General features: G+C 40.0%; 1 protein-coding gene across 1 annotated transcript in view; it reads right to left on the bottom strand.

Moving 5' to 3' along the window:
- The window catches only part of ANTXR1 (ANTXR cell adhesion molecule 1), a 206,561-nt gene that overhangs the window by 183,758 nt on the left and 1,941 nt on the right, over positions 1–20,862 (bottom strand). The window contains exon 2 of the mRNA XM_036435582.2: positions 452–523. Coding sequence (XP_036291475.1) covers positions 452–523 — 72 coding nt within the window. The remainder of the gene's footprint in view (positions 1–451; positions 524–20,862) is intronic.

The raw sequence follows: 20,862 nt of genomic DNA, 5'->3' as shown, positions 1-20,862 counted from the left end.
CAATGCTCAGAGAATTCCACCTGATTGGGCACATAGCTAGTTTGCCCAGGAATGAGGGAGTTTCAAGAATGTGAGACTTTCAGTGCTAAAACTGGAAAAGTTCTGGGCAAACTGGGATGACTTGATCACTTTACATATACCTGTACTCCCTCCTACAATGAGCCAATGGCTCCAGCTTGATACACTGTGCAATAACATTAATTATCCTTCTAGAAGAATGTATTCTTCAGCAAGAGAGGGACAAGGTTAAAATATTGGTCTTTCAATTAAATTGGGGTCCTCTTGAAAACATGAAGCTAATAGTCTAATATGTGGCAAAGACAAAAACAAAGTCTCATCCAAGATTTGAGGGTCTACCTTTGTCAAAAAGTATCCCTGGAGTAGTAATTTGTAGAATAGCAAATACAGGCCAGCTTTGCTCATGGCAAAGAACTATGCATGTGTTTCTTACCTGATGAACTTATGAGCCAACTGTTCCACAAAGTAATAGATCTCATTCCAATGGTGCATCACACTTCCTGATCTAGGAAAACAAAAGCAGATGTTACTTAATCAGCTATTCATTTGCCTTTACCTTTCATCATTTCTTTTCATATTCTATTAATTGATGCTGGACCTATCTACTAACTGGGTTCATTCTCTGAAACTTCTGTAAGTTTGGAAATTATCTGAAATGGTGTTTAGAGTTAATGTTAGAATTCTTAAAAGTTTTGTTAAAGAACTCCTTCACTGCACTTCCTACTCCTTCCCATTCCCATGCCATACTCATTCATTAAAACAAACAAACAAACAAACAAACAAACAAATCCGGGGCTCAATCAGACTTATAGGTTAGTGTGTATGTATATATATATGCAAATTTTCCAAAGAAAATGTTAGCAAAATGAATCCAACAGGAATCCAAAAGAATAATAATTGATTAATTGGCAACATTTATTTCAGGAGTGTATTGACAGTTTGACATGTAAGGAAATCTAGTGTAACTAGTCATTCTAATAAATAAAAGAAGAATAACTACACAGCCTTTTATTTATTAAAAAGGAAATCCCTTACTGGAGAAAGAGGGAAATATTCTCTAGGGGCACATGGAATTATAGAATTTTAAATTTGGAAGGGGTTTCTTTATTTCTCAAGGTTGACTTTTGTTTTACTGATACTATTTATCATGGCTTCAATTTAGCTTATAATTATTTCCATAGTGCATGTACTCAATTTGTTGCAATGGCTTCATAGTAGATTTTTTTCTGTTCTAACCCACTGTTTTCTGAAGCTATGATGTCTCTCTCTCTCTCTCTCTCTCTCTCTCTCTCTCTCTCTCTCTCTCTCTCTCTCTCTCTCTCTCTTCACTTAAGGATCTATTTCAGCTGAGCTCTGCATTTCTGCCTATCATTCTAATAACTGTTGAGGTTAGAGTTTGTCCCTTTAAGTCTGGCATTTTCTACTACAAACATTTTCCACTGGTTTCAGATTAATTTCATTTACCTTAATTTTAACTTCTAGAGAGTTATTTATGACCATTTTCCTTTGTTTCAGACTATTTAAGATGAAGCATAAAGTATATCTTATGCTTTCCTTTTCATGGTACAAAATCCCCAAGAATTCTCATCGAATGTATTCCAGCTCTAGGAGAAGAATTTATTTTCCTCTTTCCCTCATCTAGACAGACATGTCTGTCTGATTTGAACACAAACGATAAAGTACATTACAATTCTACAGTGAGAATCCATATCATAGGGATATCTCACTTTACCCAAGTTATCCTATAAGTTCAATTCTAGGGGGAAAAAGTGATAGGATGTTTTATGAAACTAGAAAACTGACTTTAAAAATGAAATGAAGATTAAAGGTCTAAATGTCATCAGGGCAATTGTGAAAATGAAGAGCAAGATTAGAAAGCTGGCCCTATCAGCTATAATGACCCCATATGTAGAATACATGACATAACAGCAGAGCCAATGGGATAGAACAGAGAACCTAGCCCTCAATTGTGTGAGGTCTTGCTATAAAGTGGAAGAGGTGATTCAAATTGAGGAGGAAGAATAAGCCTTTTAGTATAACGCTATGACAATGTACTTCTAATTGGGAAAAACCAATTGTATCACAATTTTATACCTAATGTAACCCTGGATGTATGAAAGCCTAATGGGAATGACAAACCTTTAAATCCACTGAGCAAATTATAGATTTTTATGTCATCAGATTAGTGAAGGGATTCTTCACCCAGATGCAGGAAGTAGGAATTATTTTTTTAGAAAAGGATATTTTGACTCCAGAAGTATAAAAAAATCCTGAACTATAAAATATAACATAAACAGGTTCAAAGACGAGAAAAGAATGAGGGAAGATTGGTCTGCAACACATATAAAAGGCAAAAGATTCAAGTCCAGGATATGTACTAGTAAATAATTGGTACAAGTAAACATTCAAAAGGCAAATAGACAAAGGATCAGATCAGGCAATTCCCTGAAGGATGGCAAATCAGTATTTGAAAAATCATTCAACTCTTCTAGAAAAATACAGAAATGCATAGAGAATGGGCAAAAGTAGGTTTACAGTTATAAGTGAAACAGAGTTCATTATTGTGCTGTCATTTAATTATTGTGCTATTTATTTGTATTACAACTGTAAATCTACTTTTTCCCCAATGCTATATTTAAATACTTTAGGGAAGATCCAGCCGTTTCATGTGGCAGCAGCTCATAGAGTAGGGGGTGAGAAGGTGGGAGATGGGGAAAGAGGTCAGTGTGGAGAGAGGGATGGGGCCCCTCCTGTCAAAAATAAACCTTTCCAATAAACCTTTCCCATTCCAGTCTCTAAGTTTTTATACATATTCCCTCTGCTTGGGACACTCAATGTCCACACTGGCACATTCCTACTCATTCTTCAAGACACAAATCAGGCTCGGTCTGATGCCTTTGACAACAAAGGTGGGGATCACTGTCCCTGCCTCCTGAGATCAGAGCATAGTGTACGTCTCTCAGTCATCAACCTCTGATATTAGGTTGCAATCACTTTTTTTTTCTCAAGCTCCCCTTGTGGGGGTCTTAGGGATATTTTCTCTCCAGCACCTATCTATTGTTGAGTGGATGAAAGAAGAGCATGGGGAGGAGAAAGCTCTATTGCTCATGGAAGGTCCTCATCTTTGGCCAGCTGGACATCACCTCTTCCTCCCTCATTTGGTGAAATACTCTGGGTTTGGGCTCAGATGACTCCAGCCAATTCCCATGACCCTATGTGAACCCGAGGAGCCTTCACAGCTGGGCCAATGAGTCTAGAGCACAGCTCCTTGGCAAATGCTCCTACTTAATCATCCGTGATAGACCTCTGAGCGTCATGGCAGCTGGAAGTCTCCTAAGAGCTTAACTGAACGGCACATATTACCCTGGGGCTTTTAATATTTTAGAAATCCTTATTCATTAGAATCTCAGCCATAATCCTGAAAAGCATTCAGCTGTATACTTTAAATCTCGAAAACTGGTCCCGGCTGCTCTCCTTCAGCAATGGGGTGGAGATGCTCTGGTCCTGGGGGTCCTGGGGAGAGTCTGGTGGATATGGCCCAATGCTGTGTAAGTGCCTCAGAAGAGGCAACAGATGACTGACTATAAGCCATGATCCAATCCAGAACTCTGTAACGCCTTTCCATTAGAGTCAAGAGATTTCCTTAGACACTAGTCATCTGGGTCTATTTCTGAAGTGCAATGCTGTGTTTTGGTCCAAATGACCAGGACAAGTACTACCTGAAAGTTTGGTTACTGAGAGGGACTGTAAGATGCCTTTTGATTTGAAGAAAAATCTCCATACCTCCTCTATCCTGAGTTCGATCAGTAGAGAAGTTGTGCTTTGAGGGGATTATACTGGGAGGGGAGGCAAAGTGCTGGTGAAATGGGGACTTGAACTAGACTGGAGAGATTTTCTTGACTCTCAGCTTAAGGGAAAAGTGTTTGAAGTCCATCTTTTCTTGGTTTACTACTTCTTTGTTTCAAGGACTAGCTCTATTTCACAGCCACAAATCAACTTGCATTCCTTTATTCATTAGAAAGGATCATGCCATAATTATTCACTTTCTTTTATCTTAAAACATTGCATTTTCACTATTCTTTTGAATAACATGTAAAATTTATACAATTTTGATATCCATCTGATTTGCTGGTGCTAGATATAGGGAAAGAGTCAAGAAATATGCTGTGGTGTTGAGAAAAGATTAGATCTATCTAGAAAACTTTCTTGTTAATGGGTAGGAGAAAATAAATAATAGAAGAAAATAAAATAAGGCCTCCAAGACAAAAACTGCAGGCGATGAGGTATTGCCCAGCTTGATTCACTCATTCTAACTCTGATCATACTTGCCCTATTACTGTTGAGGTTTGTTTCATATTTACACATGATCACGCTTTACACAATTATGTAAGCCTCGACCAAAATATAACCCCTCTGGGACACACTTGAGATGTACATAGCTTGTTCCCTCAAGCATTGAGGGTAAATATAATCTCCTAAGATTCTGGGAACCAAACTGGCTTTGTGTTCTCTGGGTTACCATGAGATCCCAAGGGGTCACAGCTGCTAAAGGGGCAGAGTATAGGGTTATCTAGATCTGCATCTAGGACTTCTTTTAGTCCTTATTACTGAGCCTTCTTAAACCATGCTCTGTCTCCCCCAAGAACAAATCACCCCATGGAAAAGGAAAGAGCTCTGATGGGGGTGCTGCTTATATTTCTTTTACCCAAATCCCCAGGAGCAAGAGGCTTGCTTTCCTGCCTGGTGTACAGTCCTCTCCTCTGCCTCACTGCCACCCTGAACTCTAATTACCTCATCTGGCATGTGCCCATGGCACCTCAATCAGCCTCCTTCCCTTCTCCCACAGGGGTGGATATGCTGGGCCTTGGACTCAGTTTGGATTTTCTGTTAAAACACATGTGCATCATCTGCACTTTGCCTTGTAAACTGATTTTCTGGTTTGAAATCAGCCCCAGTAGCTACTCTCAGAATAATCGATCCAGGGTGGTGTGTCCATATTCAGATCCTTGGCTTCCTCTCAACCCCGAGGACTTAAGTGGACTCCTGGTCACCGCCAGAAGTAGGGTGTTGGTTGGGGAAGTGGCAGAGAATGGATCCAATTCCAGCATATCTCCACCTTGCAATGTGTAAAATATCTTTTATCTGTGCACCGGTTTAAGAGTTACTGATCTTAAAAGCCCAGCTATGGAATCCTGATGTTCTCTTCAGGTAGGGATGGCTCTCCCAGCCATTGTGAATGAAGCTCCAAGGAAAAAAATAAAAACTCTTTCATAACTCAAATATAAGTGGTGCTGGGAAATGTTCCATTGGACTCTGTTGTGGATTGTTTTTTATTTTTTTATTTTTATAAAAACCAATTTGTTTTAACACACAATAGCTGAGCAAACGATAGCCACAGAAAGTTAAAATGCTCATTTTAGAAATCAGTGGATGTGAAAGGTCCCTGATATTTGAGTCAATGAAATCCTACCTCAAATATAATTCCAGCCCAATGAGCCAGCTGTGTAGTAGGATGGTATAGACTCTATACTATAGAGGATTCAAGAGGATCCCTTCTTGGCATTTTGTGTCCACCAATATAAGTGCAACAAAACTTGGAATGCAAGTAACCTCCCAGGAATTCTGCTTGAACAGAGTGTACAGAGTTCTGTGCTGGAAGATTCATTCAATATACCTGGGTCTATTCTTTGAGGACTTCCCAGATCATAGGGAGGCAAAGCCATCAGCCCTCGAGGTCACTGCTGGGGGAAGCCCCAGCATTTCTTACATCTTTTTGTTTTTAGATGCCCTCTCCAGTGTTTGGAGCATGGTAAGAAGTCAACAGCCTTAGCCACAGTTGGTTATAGCATCATCCTGATATGCCAAGATTGCAGGTTTGGTCCCCTGGTCAGGGCACATACAAGAAGCAACCAATGAATGCGCAACTAAGTGGAACAACAGATCTCTCTCTCTCTCTCTCTCTCTCTCTCTCTCTCTCTCTCTCTCTCTCTCTCTCTCTCTCTCTCTCTCTGTCTCTCTCATCAATAAGTAAAATATTAAAAAAATAAGTCAACAATTTTTTGTATTGCATTCACTGTGTGTTCCCAGTGAGGGATTTTTGCATTGCCTTCAGATTGCTATTCTGCTATTCAATTATTTCAAAGGGTCTAATATGCAAAGAGTAGAAGAAAAACAAGATCTCTGAAGTCTCATTCTGATTTGTTTTCTGAAATACATTCTTTTGTGTTTATGTGAGTTTCCAAACCTCCCTGTGGTTAAGCTCCTTAGAAACAGAGGCTCTTTCCATTAGCCACACTCACAACCAGAGTCAAAATCAAGAGGGCCTACTTGAGTTTAAACTGTTTCCCCTTCTTTTGCACATGGGTTAGAAAAAAAAGAAAGGGAAAAAAGAGAGCCCATGGTTGGAACCATCACCCAGGAATCTTATAAATCTGGAAGGGCAGAATTGCTTTAAGGGAGCAAATTATAAAACTGTCAGTCCCTGCTTTTCCTTAGCCCCACCCCGCTGAAGGCATTGATGTCCTCAATAACCCTCCCAGATCCCCAGCTAATCCTGAAGGATATGGCAGCCTCAGGCACCACTATGGGGACCAGCAATTAGTTCTGCCATGAAAGACCCCAAGTCCATTTGCCCCCATCCTCCACTCCCTGGCTTCTTTCTTGGTTTTCCTTCCTTCTTCATAACCTCACACTGCATGCTAATTGGCTGGAACCCTAAACCCAGCCCAGTCCTTCAGCCCTAACCCTCCTATTACTGTCTGGGGTCATGGCCAAGCCTCCTTCCTGCTCAAAAAGATTGACCTCAACTTTTGCTTCCACCCCGACTTCTTCAGATATCAGTCCAGACCCAAACCAAGCCACGAAGCACTACTGTATTTTGAGTTTGAGGTTACTCACCCTGCTTCTGCCAGTGTCAGGCAGACCCCAGCCCAGGGTGCCCTGCTCCACCCTACTGACTTGTGAGGAATCTCCCTTTCAGTCAATTTAACAGATGGCTATGGAAACCATGACTATAGAATACAAACTATTAGTGATTGGGGAAAGCAGTTTGGTGGGATGTTAACAACATTTTTTTTTTGGGGGGGGGGGGGTAGACTAGAACAGTGGTCGGCAAACTCATTAGTCAACAGAGCCAAATATCAACAGTACGACTGAAATTTCTTCTGAGAGCCAAAACCAATTTCTGCGCATGGGCCACAAAGTTTTAATCACACTGTATGTGTATGCACCCACACCTGGTATTTTGTGGAAGAGCCACACTCAAGGGGCCAAAGAGCCGCATGTGGCTCGCGAGTCGCAGTTTGCCAACCACTGGACTAGAAATATCAGGATACATTGCATACAGAAAGTAATACTATGTGAAATTTTTGGCCAATTATGTGTAAGTAATGTATATATACTGTGTCAAGATGTAAACTATTTTTTCAAGATCAAGAGGCTATTATAGCAAAATACGGTCTCCTTTCACCTCCACTAATTTTCCTTTTTCAACACACACACACACACACACACACACACACACACACGCACACACACACACACCAGGAAAATTTAAAAATATTTTCTGATATCTATTGGTACTCTCATGCAAATGCAACACAAACTTGTTATCATTGTTGTTAAAAACACACAGGAAACTGGTTAGCTGCCCAAAGGTATTTCTCATAACTGCAATGTGCACCAAGATGTGATAAATGAGACCCACAGGTCACTAGCCGAAGCCACCAATATGATCTATGGATGATCAGCAGGAGACCACGACCAGACAAGGGAAGTCAGAGGCCCCCTTCATGCTGTGCATGCCCAAGGACCCAATAAGCCTCCCCTCAAACATGCATCTGTAAGAGCGAGAGAAGGGGGTAGGAGCAAAACTTAAAAAGACAAATTCACTGAGGGTTTAAATTCTTGCATTGGACAAAGATTTCCAGTTTGGAAGAAAGTTGCTCCCTCTCCTCACCACACTTGCACCCAGCAGGAAAGTCTTTCGAAGATAGGCTAAGCAGCTTTTACTTATTTTCTATAAATTTTGGTACAGCGGGAATAAGTTTTTCTACCTTGAGACATCTGTATTTTTAATTACTGTGTTTCTCCATGCTGGATTAAAAAATATCTGGGTTAAAGTTTATACAAATTCTAAGAGTCTTGGGTAACTATGACCAAACTCCCCCAGCGATATGAGACAATGTACTCTTGAGACTGCCCAGACCAGTAGTGATGAGCACCAACTGGCTGGCCAATGTGAGCTCAGACTCCTATTCCTCCACTTCTAGAGTGACATCTGAACAAGATGTTTCACTTTTAAAACTCCAGCCTCCTCCGTTATGCAATGGAGACAATGGCACCTATCTGCTAACGATCGTTTTGAGGATTAAATCTAATGTTTATAAGGTGACAAGCATCCTGCTGGGAACACAGTGACCTCAGTGCAGGACTTGGTAGCTGCTGGAACTCACTTCCCACCCTCATGACTATTAAACCCTTGGGAATAAGATTGGAAAGACTCATATTTTTGCTCTTCACCCACACTCAGGATTAGCTCCTGCTGAAATATCTGTATATTTACTAAGTGAATATAGATTTTCATTATAGTTTTTATGTGAATGCATTTTATTTATTACTAAAGACCTAGTGCATGAAATTCATGCCTGGGGGTGGTGTCCCTCAGCTCAGCCTGCACACTCTCCAATCTGGGATCCCTCTCACAATCCAGACTGCTGGCTTCCAAACACTCGCCTGTCTGCCTGCCTAATTACCCATAACCACTCTGCATGCCAGCCTGATAGCCCCCTAACCACTTCTCTGCTGGCCTGATGACTAACTACTCCCCTGCTGGCATAATCATCTCTAACTGCACTCCCCTGCTGGCCCAATCACCTCCAACTGCCCTCCCCTGCTGGCCTGATCGCCCCCAAGTTCCTTCCCCTACAGGGCTCAGAGAACTGAGGCTGGATGAAGTGGGGCTGAGGGGACTGGGGGATTCTGGATGAATGAGGCGGGACTCAGGGGACTAGGCACTGCCATTTTGTGGCTGTGGGCATTGCCATCTTGTGAGGGTGAGGGCAGTCAATTAACATATTCCATTTTTATTGGCTGTGGGCCCAGCTATCTTGTGATGGCATAATGGTCAATTAGCATATTCCCTTTTTATTAGATAGGATAAACCACTGATTTTTTTTAATATCTATTGCTCATTTGATTTTCTTTGTTTTAAAAACATTGAGTATCAATTAAGAGCAGCTACATGATTAGTAGAATCCAATGCAAAATGACTCAGGGACTTCTTGTACAAAAATTATTATGAATTTAAAGATGGTGTACGCAGAGCATTAAACTGAGTGCAGGTCCCTGGGCAACGGCTGACCTTGGTCCCAATATTCTCTGCCCATTTTCTATTGGGGTACAAATGTTTTCTTAATCCAGAAGTCAGCAAACTCTTTTTGTGGAGGGCTAGACAGTAAGTCGTGTAGGCTCTGAGAGCTATGTGGTTGCCATGGCAACTACTCAACTCTGCTGTTGTAACACAAAAGTAGCCATTGATAGTAGCTGAACAAAATGGGTGTGGTGGTGCTACAATAAAATTTTATTTACCAAAACAGTCTGCCAGCCATAGTTTGCCATCCTACGTCCTGGAGAGTCACTTTCTTTCAGTCCTCCTCATGACAAGATAATATAAAAATCTAAATTTTTTTTTTCCCCTAGTAGCTGAGGGTTAGTATACTTTGGCTATTCATTTCCTGTTATTTATTGCTGAGAATGTAGACTGGAAAAATTGTGCCTTGGGATATATAGGGAGGCATTCTTTGTGACCTAATAAATATTTCATGGGCATTTGAAAGGAAAGTTTATTCTCTGTGGGGTATAGGATTCAAAATATATTTATTAAATCAACCTCATTAATTATTATTCATATCCTCTGTATCCTTTGAACATTTAAGTATTCGGAGAGATGTTTTCTCAGATTCTGCTGAGGAAATAACTTGGTTTCATCTTCAGCATTCAAAGTAGATGTGAGTTACTGAAATATGTTTCCCAAGTACTGAAGCACTCGTGCATTCTTAGGATACATTTTAGTTGGCCTTGATGTATTATTCCTTAGTACACTGTTAGTTTTGCTATGATTATATTTGATTCAGATTTAAGTTTTTATACCAATTTGGTCAGAAGTTTTGCATCTGAATGTGTTATCTTTGGTAGATATTGATATTAGACATATGCTAGCTTCCTAAAACAAATTGGGAAATTTCAATTCTTTCTGTTTTCTGGAAGAGTTTAACTAAGACTGAAATTTTCTGTTCCTTGAGGATGTGCTACAACTTTCCATAAAACCACCTGGTCTAAAACCAAAGGGCATACTCACAAGGGCAAACTAGTCCTTCTTCATGTGTCTGGATTGAGTTGGGGGAGGGCAAAATCAGAAAGATGCCTGGTGTTCGAGGACTCACTCTTTTGTGGTGAAACTGCCCCTTCAACTGCCCAGTGCAACTGCCTCTGCATGATGTTGAGGCGCACAGCAGGGCACAAAGGGATGGTTCTCATCCCGCTTCTTCCCACTCGCAACTGCAAACTCACTTCCAGATTTGGGATTATTCTTGGGACTCTTCTAGAATCTTCCTTTATATGTTTTTTTTACAACTTGGAAGCAGAGTTGAAAGTAGACCTTGGCTGACCTCCTTCAAATTCAATCCATTTGCTTTGTTTCTGGTGGAACTTCTCACAAGTGTGTTACAAGTCAGTGTCCTGTCCTTTGTCTTTAGACCTGAATCAGGATCCCTCCAGATGCCTCCTTAAAACTTTCTGTTTGGGGCGAGGGGCAGTTCTAGATGATAGTGAGGGAGGAAGTGAAGGAGAAGCTAACTGTCTTTGTACAGCTTTTGGATTTTTTTGTGTTTTTTTTCCAGAAGTCAGAAACAAATTTGCTTTCTCATCTCCCAGAAAGCCCTTTCACTCATTCAATTTCAGTTTCTGCACTTATGATATGATTCCCTGAAGACACAGCACTTCCAAAGGTCAGCAATGCCTTTATTTTTGCCAAAGCATATGGCCCCTCTCTGTTCTTTCCTGCTGGATCTATTTTTAGTAGGTTCCAATATAAAATAATATTTAATGATTCAGCAAACTGATTTTTGAATGCCTGGTAGGTTCTTTAGAATCTATAAAGATTAAAAACGATATAACTCAACATTTATTGAGTACCTACTAAGCATTAGGCATTGTGCTGAACATTTTATATTCAATTCCATTTAATAATAATTGCTAGCACTAGATGAGTACATCAGACTCTGTTCTGAGCACAACAACCCTATATTATAATTCGATTAGCTCCCCTTTTATAGATGAGGAAACCGAGTTCACAAAGAGACGAAGTAACTTGCTCAAGGAGACACAACCAGTAAGTGGTAGGGGTGGGACTTGAACGCTGGTGGTCTGGCCCTATTGTCCATGTTCTTAGTCCAAACACTAAACTCATAGACTCTTTTCTGCTGTTTAAGCCTGGGCTCTTAACACCTATGCAACACTGCCTCCCCATGGAGGGAAATGTATATAATTCATAGTGATGGGTGCTAAAATAGTGAGAAGGACTAGAAATTTTCCACAAATGATGGGAATTTGGGAGCGGGTATACCAGAAAAAGCTTAAAATTGAGCCACTTAAAAGGAATCAGGATTGCTGAGCTGGTTGCTTATTTTAATGGAATAAAGTTTACAAGGACTTCACCTATTTGGCCTTCAATCCTCACACTTTTTGCTCATTTGATAGTCTTTTATGGCAGTTAATAATCAAGATGACCATATAATTTAAAATCTCAATTGAGATACTTTCAAGAATAAAATAGAAAGGAACTAATAGCTATACTGGGACAAAAAGCATAGACCAGGACTGTCCTGACTCATACATTTGTCTATTTATGGTTAGAGTATGGCTGTCCAATGGTATTTTGTAATCCCTTGGCCATACATTACACCTGTGACTAGTGTACAGTTACAGTTAAAATGCTTCATTTATATTGTCTATATAATTTCCTTAAACCTGATATCTGTATTATCTTTTATGTAGGGAATGATAACAGGAAGATTCTGATTCTGATCACAATCCTTTTCCTACCAAGATATTGGGAAAGCCCTGTGCCAGGTGGTTCCTACAGCTACTTATAATTGAAACTGAATATGGTTGAGCATCCAAGTTTGAGGAAAAGATGGTAAGGCCACTAAATATGACACAAAGACAAACACTAGAAGTTATTCATCTCCATTTCTTGATAATGGACAATCTGCTTCTTATCAGGAAATATGAGATGAGAATCTGAAAAGAGAATGAATTTTGAATGATGTGATATAAAGAGGTGTTAATTTCAGTGTGTGTGTGTGTGTGTGTGTGTGTGTGTGTGTGTGAAACCTCACCCAAGGATATTTTTCCATTGATTTTCAGAGAGAGTGGAAGGGAAAAAGGGAGAAGAGAGGAAGAGAGAGAAGAATAGAGGAAAATATCAAAGTAAGAGAGGCACATGGATTGGTTGTTTCCCACCTGCACTGGGGCCTGGGATCAAATTTGCAACCCAGGTATGTGTCCTTGACTGGAAATTGGACCCCTTCAGTGCATGAGTCAATGCTTTAACCACTTAGCAACACTAACCTGGGGAAGAGGTGATTCTTTTTTAAAAAAAATATATTTTATTGATTTTTTACAGAGAGGAAGGGAGAGAGATAGAGAGCTAGAAATGTCGATGAGAGAAAAACATTGACCAGCTGCCTCTTGCACACTCTTTATTGGGGAAATGCCCACAACCAACGTACATGCCCTTGACCGGAATCGAACCTGGGACCTTTCAGTCCGCAGGCCGACGCTCTACTGCTGAGCCAAACCAGCTTAGGCGAGGTGATTCTCTTTAATTTTTATTACCTCAGTCAATGAACAACTAGTGATGGGAGAGCACCAAGTATTAGTTATCATAGGTAATTAGTAATTAGTAATCAAAGGGTAAGAGGACATCAGTTATGTAAAGACAGGAGGAGTCATGTAGAGTATTATAGCTAAAGGCAAGAGAGGGCATGGGTTAGTTCATAGTGTGGCTTTACTGGAAACCACAGAGTGTGGAAAGAGATAAAGCTAGGGAATGTACAGTGGCTGTGCAATAAAGTTCTTGAGTACCTTGCTAAGAAATAACCTTAGAGGCAGTAAAAGAACCATTGTTAAATGGTTAAATACATTGTAATGTTAAAGATGTGAAAGTTCTTCCAAAAACTTGTAAGGCTTTCTTAATCAATAGTAAACTCTTATAGTTGAAAAAAAAAATTAAAGAGCTTTGGCTGTGTTTCAAGATTAAAGGGTTAGGGAAAATAATGTGAGGATTCAATTTGTGTTCTAAAAAGGTCAATTTTGGTATGGGGGGTGGTGGTGGCTAAGAAAAGACATGAAAGAGACCAATTTAAAGAATGTTTCAGTGAACTGGATGAGAAATGGCTGGAGCTAAGAACGAAGACAATGGCAAGGCAGAGAATGGGGTAGACACAGGAGAAATGTGGGAGCAGATAGGATCAGGCAGTATGAGAAAGAGGATTACTTCCAGATCTTCTGCCTAAGTGGCTGGATTCATGGTGCTATCATTCACTAGTTTAGCATATTCCTTTCCAAGGTTTACAATTTCTCCTGGCCTAATTATCACTAAAGCCTACCTCCTTCCTCCTGCTCAGATGTAGTCCAGGGATGCTAGGAATCAGCATCATTGGCTTGCCTTGCTCTACCTTGCAGTCTCTCAGTTAGGGATTCTCAATTGGAGTGGTACCATCTCATGGGAGGGTATTTAAAAACAAATGTATAGGCATTATTTATTGGTTATCTCATTGACCAAGAAGCTAAGAACAAAGCCGATATAAGAAAGATTAAGCATCCTGCAGTGAAAAATTGTCCCACCAAAAATGCCTACAGCACTCCCAACATTTAGTTGTATTTCTGTTCTCAAACTCTGAATCAGCCTCTGCAACATCCAGGCATCCTCTCAGCTCAGCTGCTGCAGTTCCAGGGGCTGCTCTCCCTTCCCAGTCTTTCAAATTCCCTCATATGCCACAGACTAATGGCAAAGAGAGTCTTAGATTTCCAGTACATTCCTGTAACATGCAGGTAGCAGGGAAACATGTCTGATCTCTATTTCCACCTCCCATTTCATCTAATTAAACCTTTGACCACTGCATTGGATGTCTCATCTAAAACAGTGGTTCTCAACCTTTTTAATGCCCCAACCCTTTAATACAGTTCCTCACATGCTAGCAACTTTGCTGCGACCCACAGGTTGAGAACCACTGCTGTAGAGCCTAAGACCATCGGAAAACACATATATTTACATTACAATTCATTAATAGTAGCAAAATTACAGTTATGAATTAGCAATGAAAATAATTTTATGGTTGGGGGTCACCACAATATTGAAGAACTGTATTAAAAGGTCTTGGCCTTACAAAGATTGAGAACCACTAAAAAAGTATGGGAACAATGAGGAAGGAAGGAAAAGAACAGGAGCCCTCACTGCCTCACGGGTGGATTTGAACTGTCATGTCTAATAGTAATTCCACCTCGGTAAGGATATCTAAGATGTAGAGCTCCAAATGGACTCTTTTCTAGAAGACTCTTATCTCTTGACCCACTCAGGCCAAAGCAGTGAATAATTACATGCTTGCAGTAGAGGCTTTTGATGCCCACCCATGTCTGGCTTTCCTCTCCATTTACATACATGGAAGGATGACATTATTTTCATCTTCTTTCCATGTGACTAGTTCTGACCAATGGGCTGTGAGTGGAAGGAGGCATGTCACTTCTGGCTGCAGCATTTCATTGCCAGCCAGAGACCCTCTGGCAGTTTCTTCCCTTCCAGCCTAGGGAAACAGGCATTGAGAAGGAGTTCCACCAGCCTGACTCCCCGAACAACTAATGAGCAGTCCCCTGCTGACCCTCATCACAGGTAGCTAGGCAAAGTTGGTAACTTAGTTGTTTTGTGTCATTGAGATTTTGGGGATTGTTTGTTACCACAGCATAATCTTACCAACCCTGATTGACTCAATGTTCTTTTGCAAGTTAAGATTTTTTTTTTAATCTTTGTGCATAGATCACGAGTCAGACTTGGGTCTGAGGCTGAGTTTCATCACTTAGAGTGACCTTGGGTAACTTTTCTAAAACTCAGTGTCTTCATGTGTCAAATGATGACTGTACTGACCTTATGTGGTTGCAGAGAGGAAATCGGATCATACAGGCAAAGCACTTACCAGAGTGCCTGGAAGCTAACACAGGCTCAGTAAATTTTACCTATTATTTGATCTAAACTTTTCTCTGCTAGCCCCCTACCCAAATCCCCATTGTAGCCTGGAATCCTTCTGCCTAAAAAGTAACAAGTCTGGGACAACTTTCTGCCTTTTTTTTTTTTTTTTAACATCTCTTGCATTTCCCAGAACAGGACATTGCTTCCAATAGGCATAGTTGTTATCCATGCCTTTAATAGATTGCATATTTGTTATTGGAATTGAGAAGATATTTATGACAAATGAGTGAAAGAATATGCTCATCCAAATTGAAGAAATCTGATTACTTTTTTTTTCATTATGAACCTGGCATGTCTGAGAAACATGTCAGAAATGTTCAAATATTCACTTGGTCTTTTGCTGGCGAGTAATGGCTAAGAGAGGTGAAATCTAGTCACTTGGTCAGACAAAAGAGACAAACATTTTAAATTAGCATAAAGCAAATTTGCATTTATGTGACAGCCAAGTCTCACTAAGGGATGCCACAGTTTGTTTGTGCGCCACTGGGAGTCCTTTAGCATTTGGAGATAATTACAGGTTATCTCAGGACGGTGCCTTCCCCCAACACTCCTGGATTCTATTCTCAGCTGAGACAGAGTGTTACCAGGTCTCCACTGCTAAGGAAACTGGAGCTAATTACTTGACTGACCCAGAAAGAAACACAACACGAACAAAACATCAAAAACACTGTGCCTTATTTATTTTTGACCCATATGCCAAACCTTCCAACCTGTAGGCAGCTCTAACAACTATTACCTGGTCTGATAAGTCCTCTCCAAACATAGAAGCTAATTGGAGGAACATTTACAACTAACCATAGAATCCATCTCAATCACACACACACACACACACACACACACACACACACCACCCTCCTGGCCCCTGAACACTTTTTCCCCTTACAATCATCACTGTAGCATTTCAAAGGCGCCTTCTAATGATCTCTGTTTTCCTTATTCAGAGCCCAGGACATATTTTCACTACACAAAGTTCTCTTCCAAGCATACCTGAGAACACGCAACATCGGTGTGCTTTTACACATCGACAGAGATGAATCTCCCTTCTCCATCAGGTTCAATCTGAACAAGTTACTAATTTATTTGACCTTTAAGTGCATCATAATCATCCAATCCATTCCTCCAAATCTTGGAAGCATTTTTGTGAGTGGAGGGCAGGGGATTTGAGTCCTAAAGCGTTCAATCTAAGACAGCTGACTTAAGAGCAGAGTGGTAGTTCTTCCACCAAGTATATTAATTGTCTTATACACCACCGTTTACTGAAACTCTGATGCAAGGATTTTTAATTCCAGGAATTCACCAGTATCTCTCGTTGTATTGACATGTGCTTCCCATTATGACCCGACTGCACAGTGATGAGTGGAAAGAGCTGGACTGGGAGTTGGGAGCAGACATTGTCTCAGCTGTCATGATCTAATCCTAGGTCCTTGGGTAGGTCATTTCACCCAGCGAACTGACAAAGGTGGACAGTTTTCTCATCTGTAAGTGAAGGACGGTAGGGCTTGTCCTAGCTACCAAACAATTTTGTCTTTGGCACGTCTGTGGATGGCATACGTATTGGGAAACTTTAGTTCTGGCTCGAAAGATTTCTTTTGTAAGTTAGTAGTTGGGAATCTGGACTGTATTTTCCCAGAAAAACCATATAGTATACCAGGTAGTGAGATTCCCAGCCTCATGTTATAAGAAATCTGTTTAATGACCAGGGTCCTGAGGTATAACACGTAGTAATGATGGCTCATTACCACCAGGGGATCGCTCAGTGGTGGGTCTGGGCTTGGAACTCTGAGTGGCGAGACAAGGTCCCCTTGTGTGGGGTTAAGGGAGAGAGAAAATTGGTGCTGGACAAAAAGGAAGTGGCAGAGGGAGGGGTACAGAGGTTTAATGACGAAGGAGCACCTGGTAAGCCTGTGGGGGGCCTTTACAAATGCAGGATTTACTGGGTGACAGGCTGTGGCTTTAGCAAGTCCCATAAATAAAGCTATTCAGTGCTCACGTCACCCTCCAGCTCACTGTATCCTCCGTTCCTCCAACTCTCCATGCCGCCATTCTAGTTTTGAAGTATTTAGGGCACACATGCCTATAGCCAGCACTCTCCTGAGACCTACAATGAAGACTCCCCACTTTTCCACTTAAATGGTGAATAGTTCTCTATAAAACAGACCAATATATGATACATAAATACACAGCGCAGTCGCAGAAGAGCCCTGTGGGATGGAGGAGAAATACACTCCTGTCTGTGTATTAGTCAATGGGAGTGCATCGATCTTAGCGGATGCCCTGGAAGATTTAAAGGAAGCTCCTTGACTGTTTTTTTTCTCTGGATAAAGGCCTTTTGACGCTGCCTTTTGAAACCCCTGATTGAATTTCCAGCCATCTACTTTTCCTGACTGTCACCAGAAAAGCATGTTTAAATGAACATGAAATTCCATCGGTATATAGCCTTGTGAAGCTCAGTCCACCAACCCCATCGCCAAAGCCGCTAATAATACCCTATTGTGTTACTGTGGTGGCCTGGGTTATCATTATAAAGTCTTTTGCTCCTGGTTGAGAAAACATGACGTTCCATTAAATGTATAATCTGGGTTCCTTCCAGGCCAGAGATGCATCCTGCTTAAAGCTGAAATGAGCTGAGATTCGAAGTTATAAAAAAGAAGAGAACCATCCACTGGGAAAAGGGGACTTGAGGGACGGGGAGAAGAATGGTGATTTCAGGGCCCTGTGACCCACTGGTTTCAATCTGAAGACAATGTCTTTCTGGACAAAGGACCTTAGAAGTCCAAGGGAAAACAAGTTAGCATTCTTCATCTTTCTGCTCTGCTGTGGTTGGGTGCTGGACAGCACTAATTGGGGAAGTTCTTATCTGTGAAGAGAAGACCATGTCTTTAGGGCTCACCCAGGGGCCTGTTAGCTTCTGGCTCTGGGCTCCACAACCAGAGAAATTTGCCTGGATCCAGATGTCAAGCTAGATCTGGAATCAAGAGCAGACATTGTCCCAGCTCTGCCATGATCTAATCCTAGGTTCTTGGGTAGTCACTTCATCCAGTGAATTGACAAAGCTTGTAAGTTAGGGACAGCAGCACTTGCTCTAGCTACCAAAAGGTAGCTGTCCTAGCAAGCTTTTCATTCAGCACTACCATCTCCCTCACTTCAGGCAATAGGACAACTGAAGGAAGTCAGAGGGGTCCAGGCAAATGTAAAGTAGGTACCTGTAAAGATTCCCCCACTATTTGTTTCCCGAAGCATTTTGGGGTCCATAATGACATGGTGCATTTAGAAATTGATTCCAGGATTTTATGTGCAATAAGCAGCATCCTCTACAATGGTGAGAGGCTCAGAGCTCAGCATACGAGAGATACTCCTCACACTTGAAATGATTTTTTTAAAACCCAAAGTAATAACTTGTTTTTGTTGGATATAAAAGTAACATGTTCATTGTTACTTTTGAAAATTCAGAAAAGCATAAAAACAGAATTCAAAACTATTCTAGAGAGAAATACTATTTACATATTGGATAAATATAGGCATTTGTTAAGCTTTTTTTCAATGGTAGAATTATAATGTATATAATGTTTGGTAATTGCATTTTCACCTAAGAGTATATTATGAGCATTAAATATTTTTCCTAAAACATCTCACAAATATGCATAGTAGGCATTTATCATGCCTTACTTAATAATCTCCTGTTGTTGAATATTTAGTTAATGATCAGGTTTATTTACAAATTGCACTGCCATGAACACACACATAAGCACTTCGATGTGACTCTTGGATTTTTTTTTTTTCTCTTTAGGATATGGAATTGCAAGATGGAAAAGCAGAAACCTATTTTTAAAAAGCATCTGATACATGTTGCTAAATTATCTTCCTGTCTTCGCTATCCAATATGGTAACCATATGTAGGCTATTTAAAGTTAAATTAATTAAACTTAAATAAAATAAGAAGTACGCTTTCTCAATCACACTAATTACATTCCAAGTGTTCAACAGCCATATATGGTTAGTAGCTGCCATATTGGACAGCACAGATAAAGAACATTTCCAGCACCACAGAAAGTTCCATTGCACAGCACAACTCTAGAAAGAATGTACAAATTTATATTTTCCTTAGTAAAATATGGCAGTGCCTATTCTTACGAGTTGGCCAACACTAAATATTGTTATTCTTTTTTAAAAATTTTGCCTCCCTGACTGGTTTGGCTCAGTGGATAGAGCGTCGGCCTGAGGACTGAAGGGTCCCAGGCTGGATTCCAGTCAAGGGCATGTACCTTGGTTGTGGGCACGTCCCAGTAGGGGGTGTGCAGGAGGCAGATGATGGATGTTCCTAGCTCTCTATCCCTCTCCCTTCCTTTCTGTAAAAAAATTAATAATAAATATATAAAATTTTAAATTTTCTAACTTAATACAAATTATATCTTGATTTTTCTTTTCTTTGCTTACTAGTAAAGTTGAACTTTTAAATTTATTTGCTTTTGATACATATTTTTATGAATTATTTATATAGTAATACTATTTTTATTGGAATGATCTTTTAAAAACTGATTTTTATATATATTTAAAGAGTAATTTGCATTGCAAAAGTTTTTGCAACTGGTTATTATCTTTTATTTATGGCATTTTTTCACTTATCGAAACTTAAAATTTTAGTATATTTAAATCTTTTTATAGTTTTCTCTGTTATTTTTGCCTTTTTAAAAACTCTAAAACTAAGATTATAGTAATATCTACCTAAAATTTATTCTAATTCTTTCATCATTTCATTTTAAACATTTAAATTTTCAGTCCTGGAATTCATCTTGGTGTGTAATATAAAGTATAAATAAATATAACCTTTTCTTTTCCCATGTCATCAACCATTGTTCAAGAATCATTTCTTTTAAAACAATAAATTAATCCGCACTGATTTGAACTTCCTCTAGATGCTTACATATCCTTGAAACTATGCCTTGATTTTCTACTCTGACCACCTATTTTTTTTTTTTTTGGCTTTTACCATTCTTGTTTTATTAACTTGCTTTATAATACATTTCAATATTCAGAGGTATAAGCATTTCTTCACCATTCTTTTCCTCAAAAATGTTTTAGCTCTTTTGCCCTCCCCACCCAAGATAAACCTAGACTTATTGCGTTAAAGTCCTCACCACCAAAATAAACTCATTCAGAACTTTGATTGAAAACTTGAATTCAATTTATAAGTTGATTTGGGGAGAATTTATTATCTTTACAGTATGGACTGGAGGATAGAATCTCTACAGTTCCATTTAGGGACCTGGTGATTCTGTCCATTTTTTAAAGGTTCCCTGTATATCCTTCTCAACTGGCTTAAAAACAAACAAACCCACACACTTTTTTTTTTTTTTTAAGCTCGGTGATGGATCTCTGACTGACTTCAGACAGCCTCTGAACCTGTGAGCGGGTGCTCCCAGCCACTAGAAGCAACAAAAGAAATTCCACTTCTTAGCACTGGAGTATATTTTCAGTATCCACCTTCTCATAAATCTGCAAGAAAGATCTCACTTTTCAGCCAAAGAATCTGGAGTTCAAAA

This window comes from Pipistrellus kuhlii, unplaced genomic scaffold (assembly GCF_014108245.1).
Source record: "Pipistrellus kuhlii isolate mPipKuh1 unplaced genomic scaffold, mPipKuh1.p scaffold_m20_p_13, whole genome shotgun sequence".
Taxonomy (NCBI): Eukaryota; Metazoa; Chordata; class Mammalia; order Chiroptera; family Vespertilionidae; genus Pipistrellus; species Pipistrellus kuhlii.
This window is presented reverse-complemented; position numbering and strand designations above follow the sequence as displayed.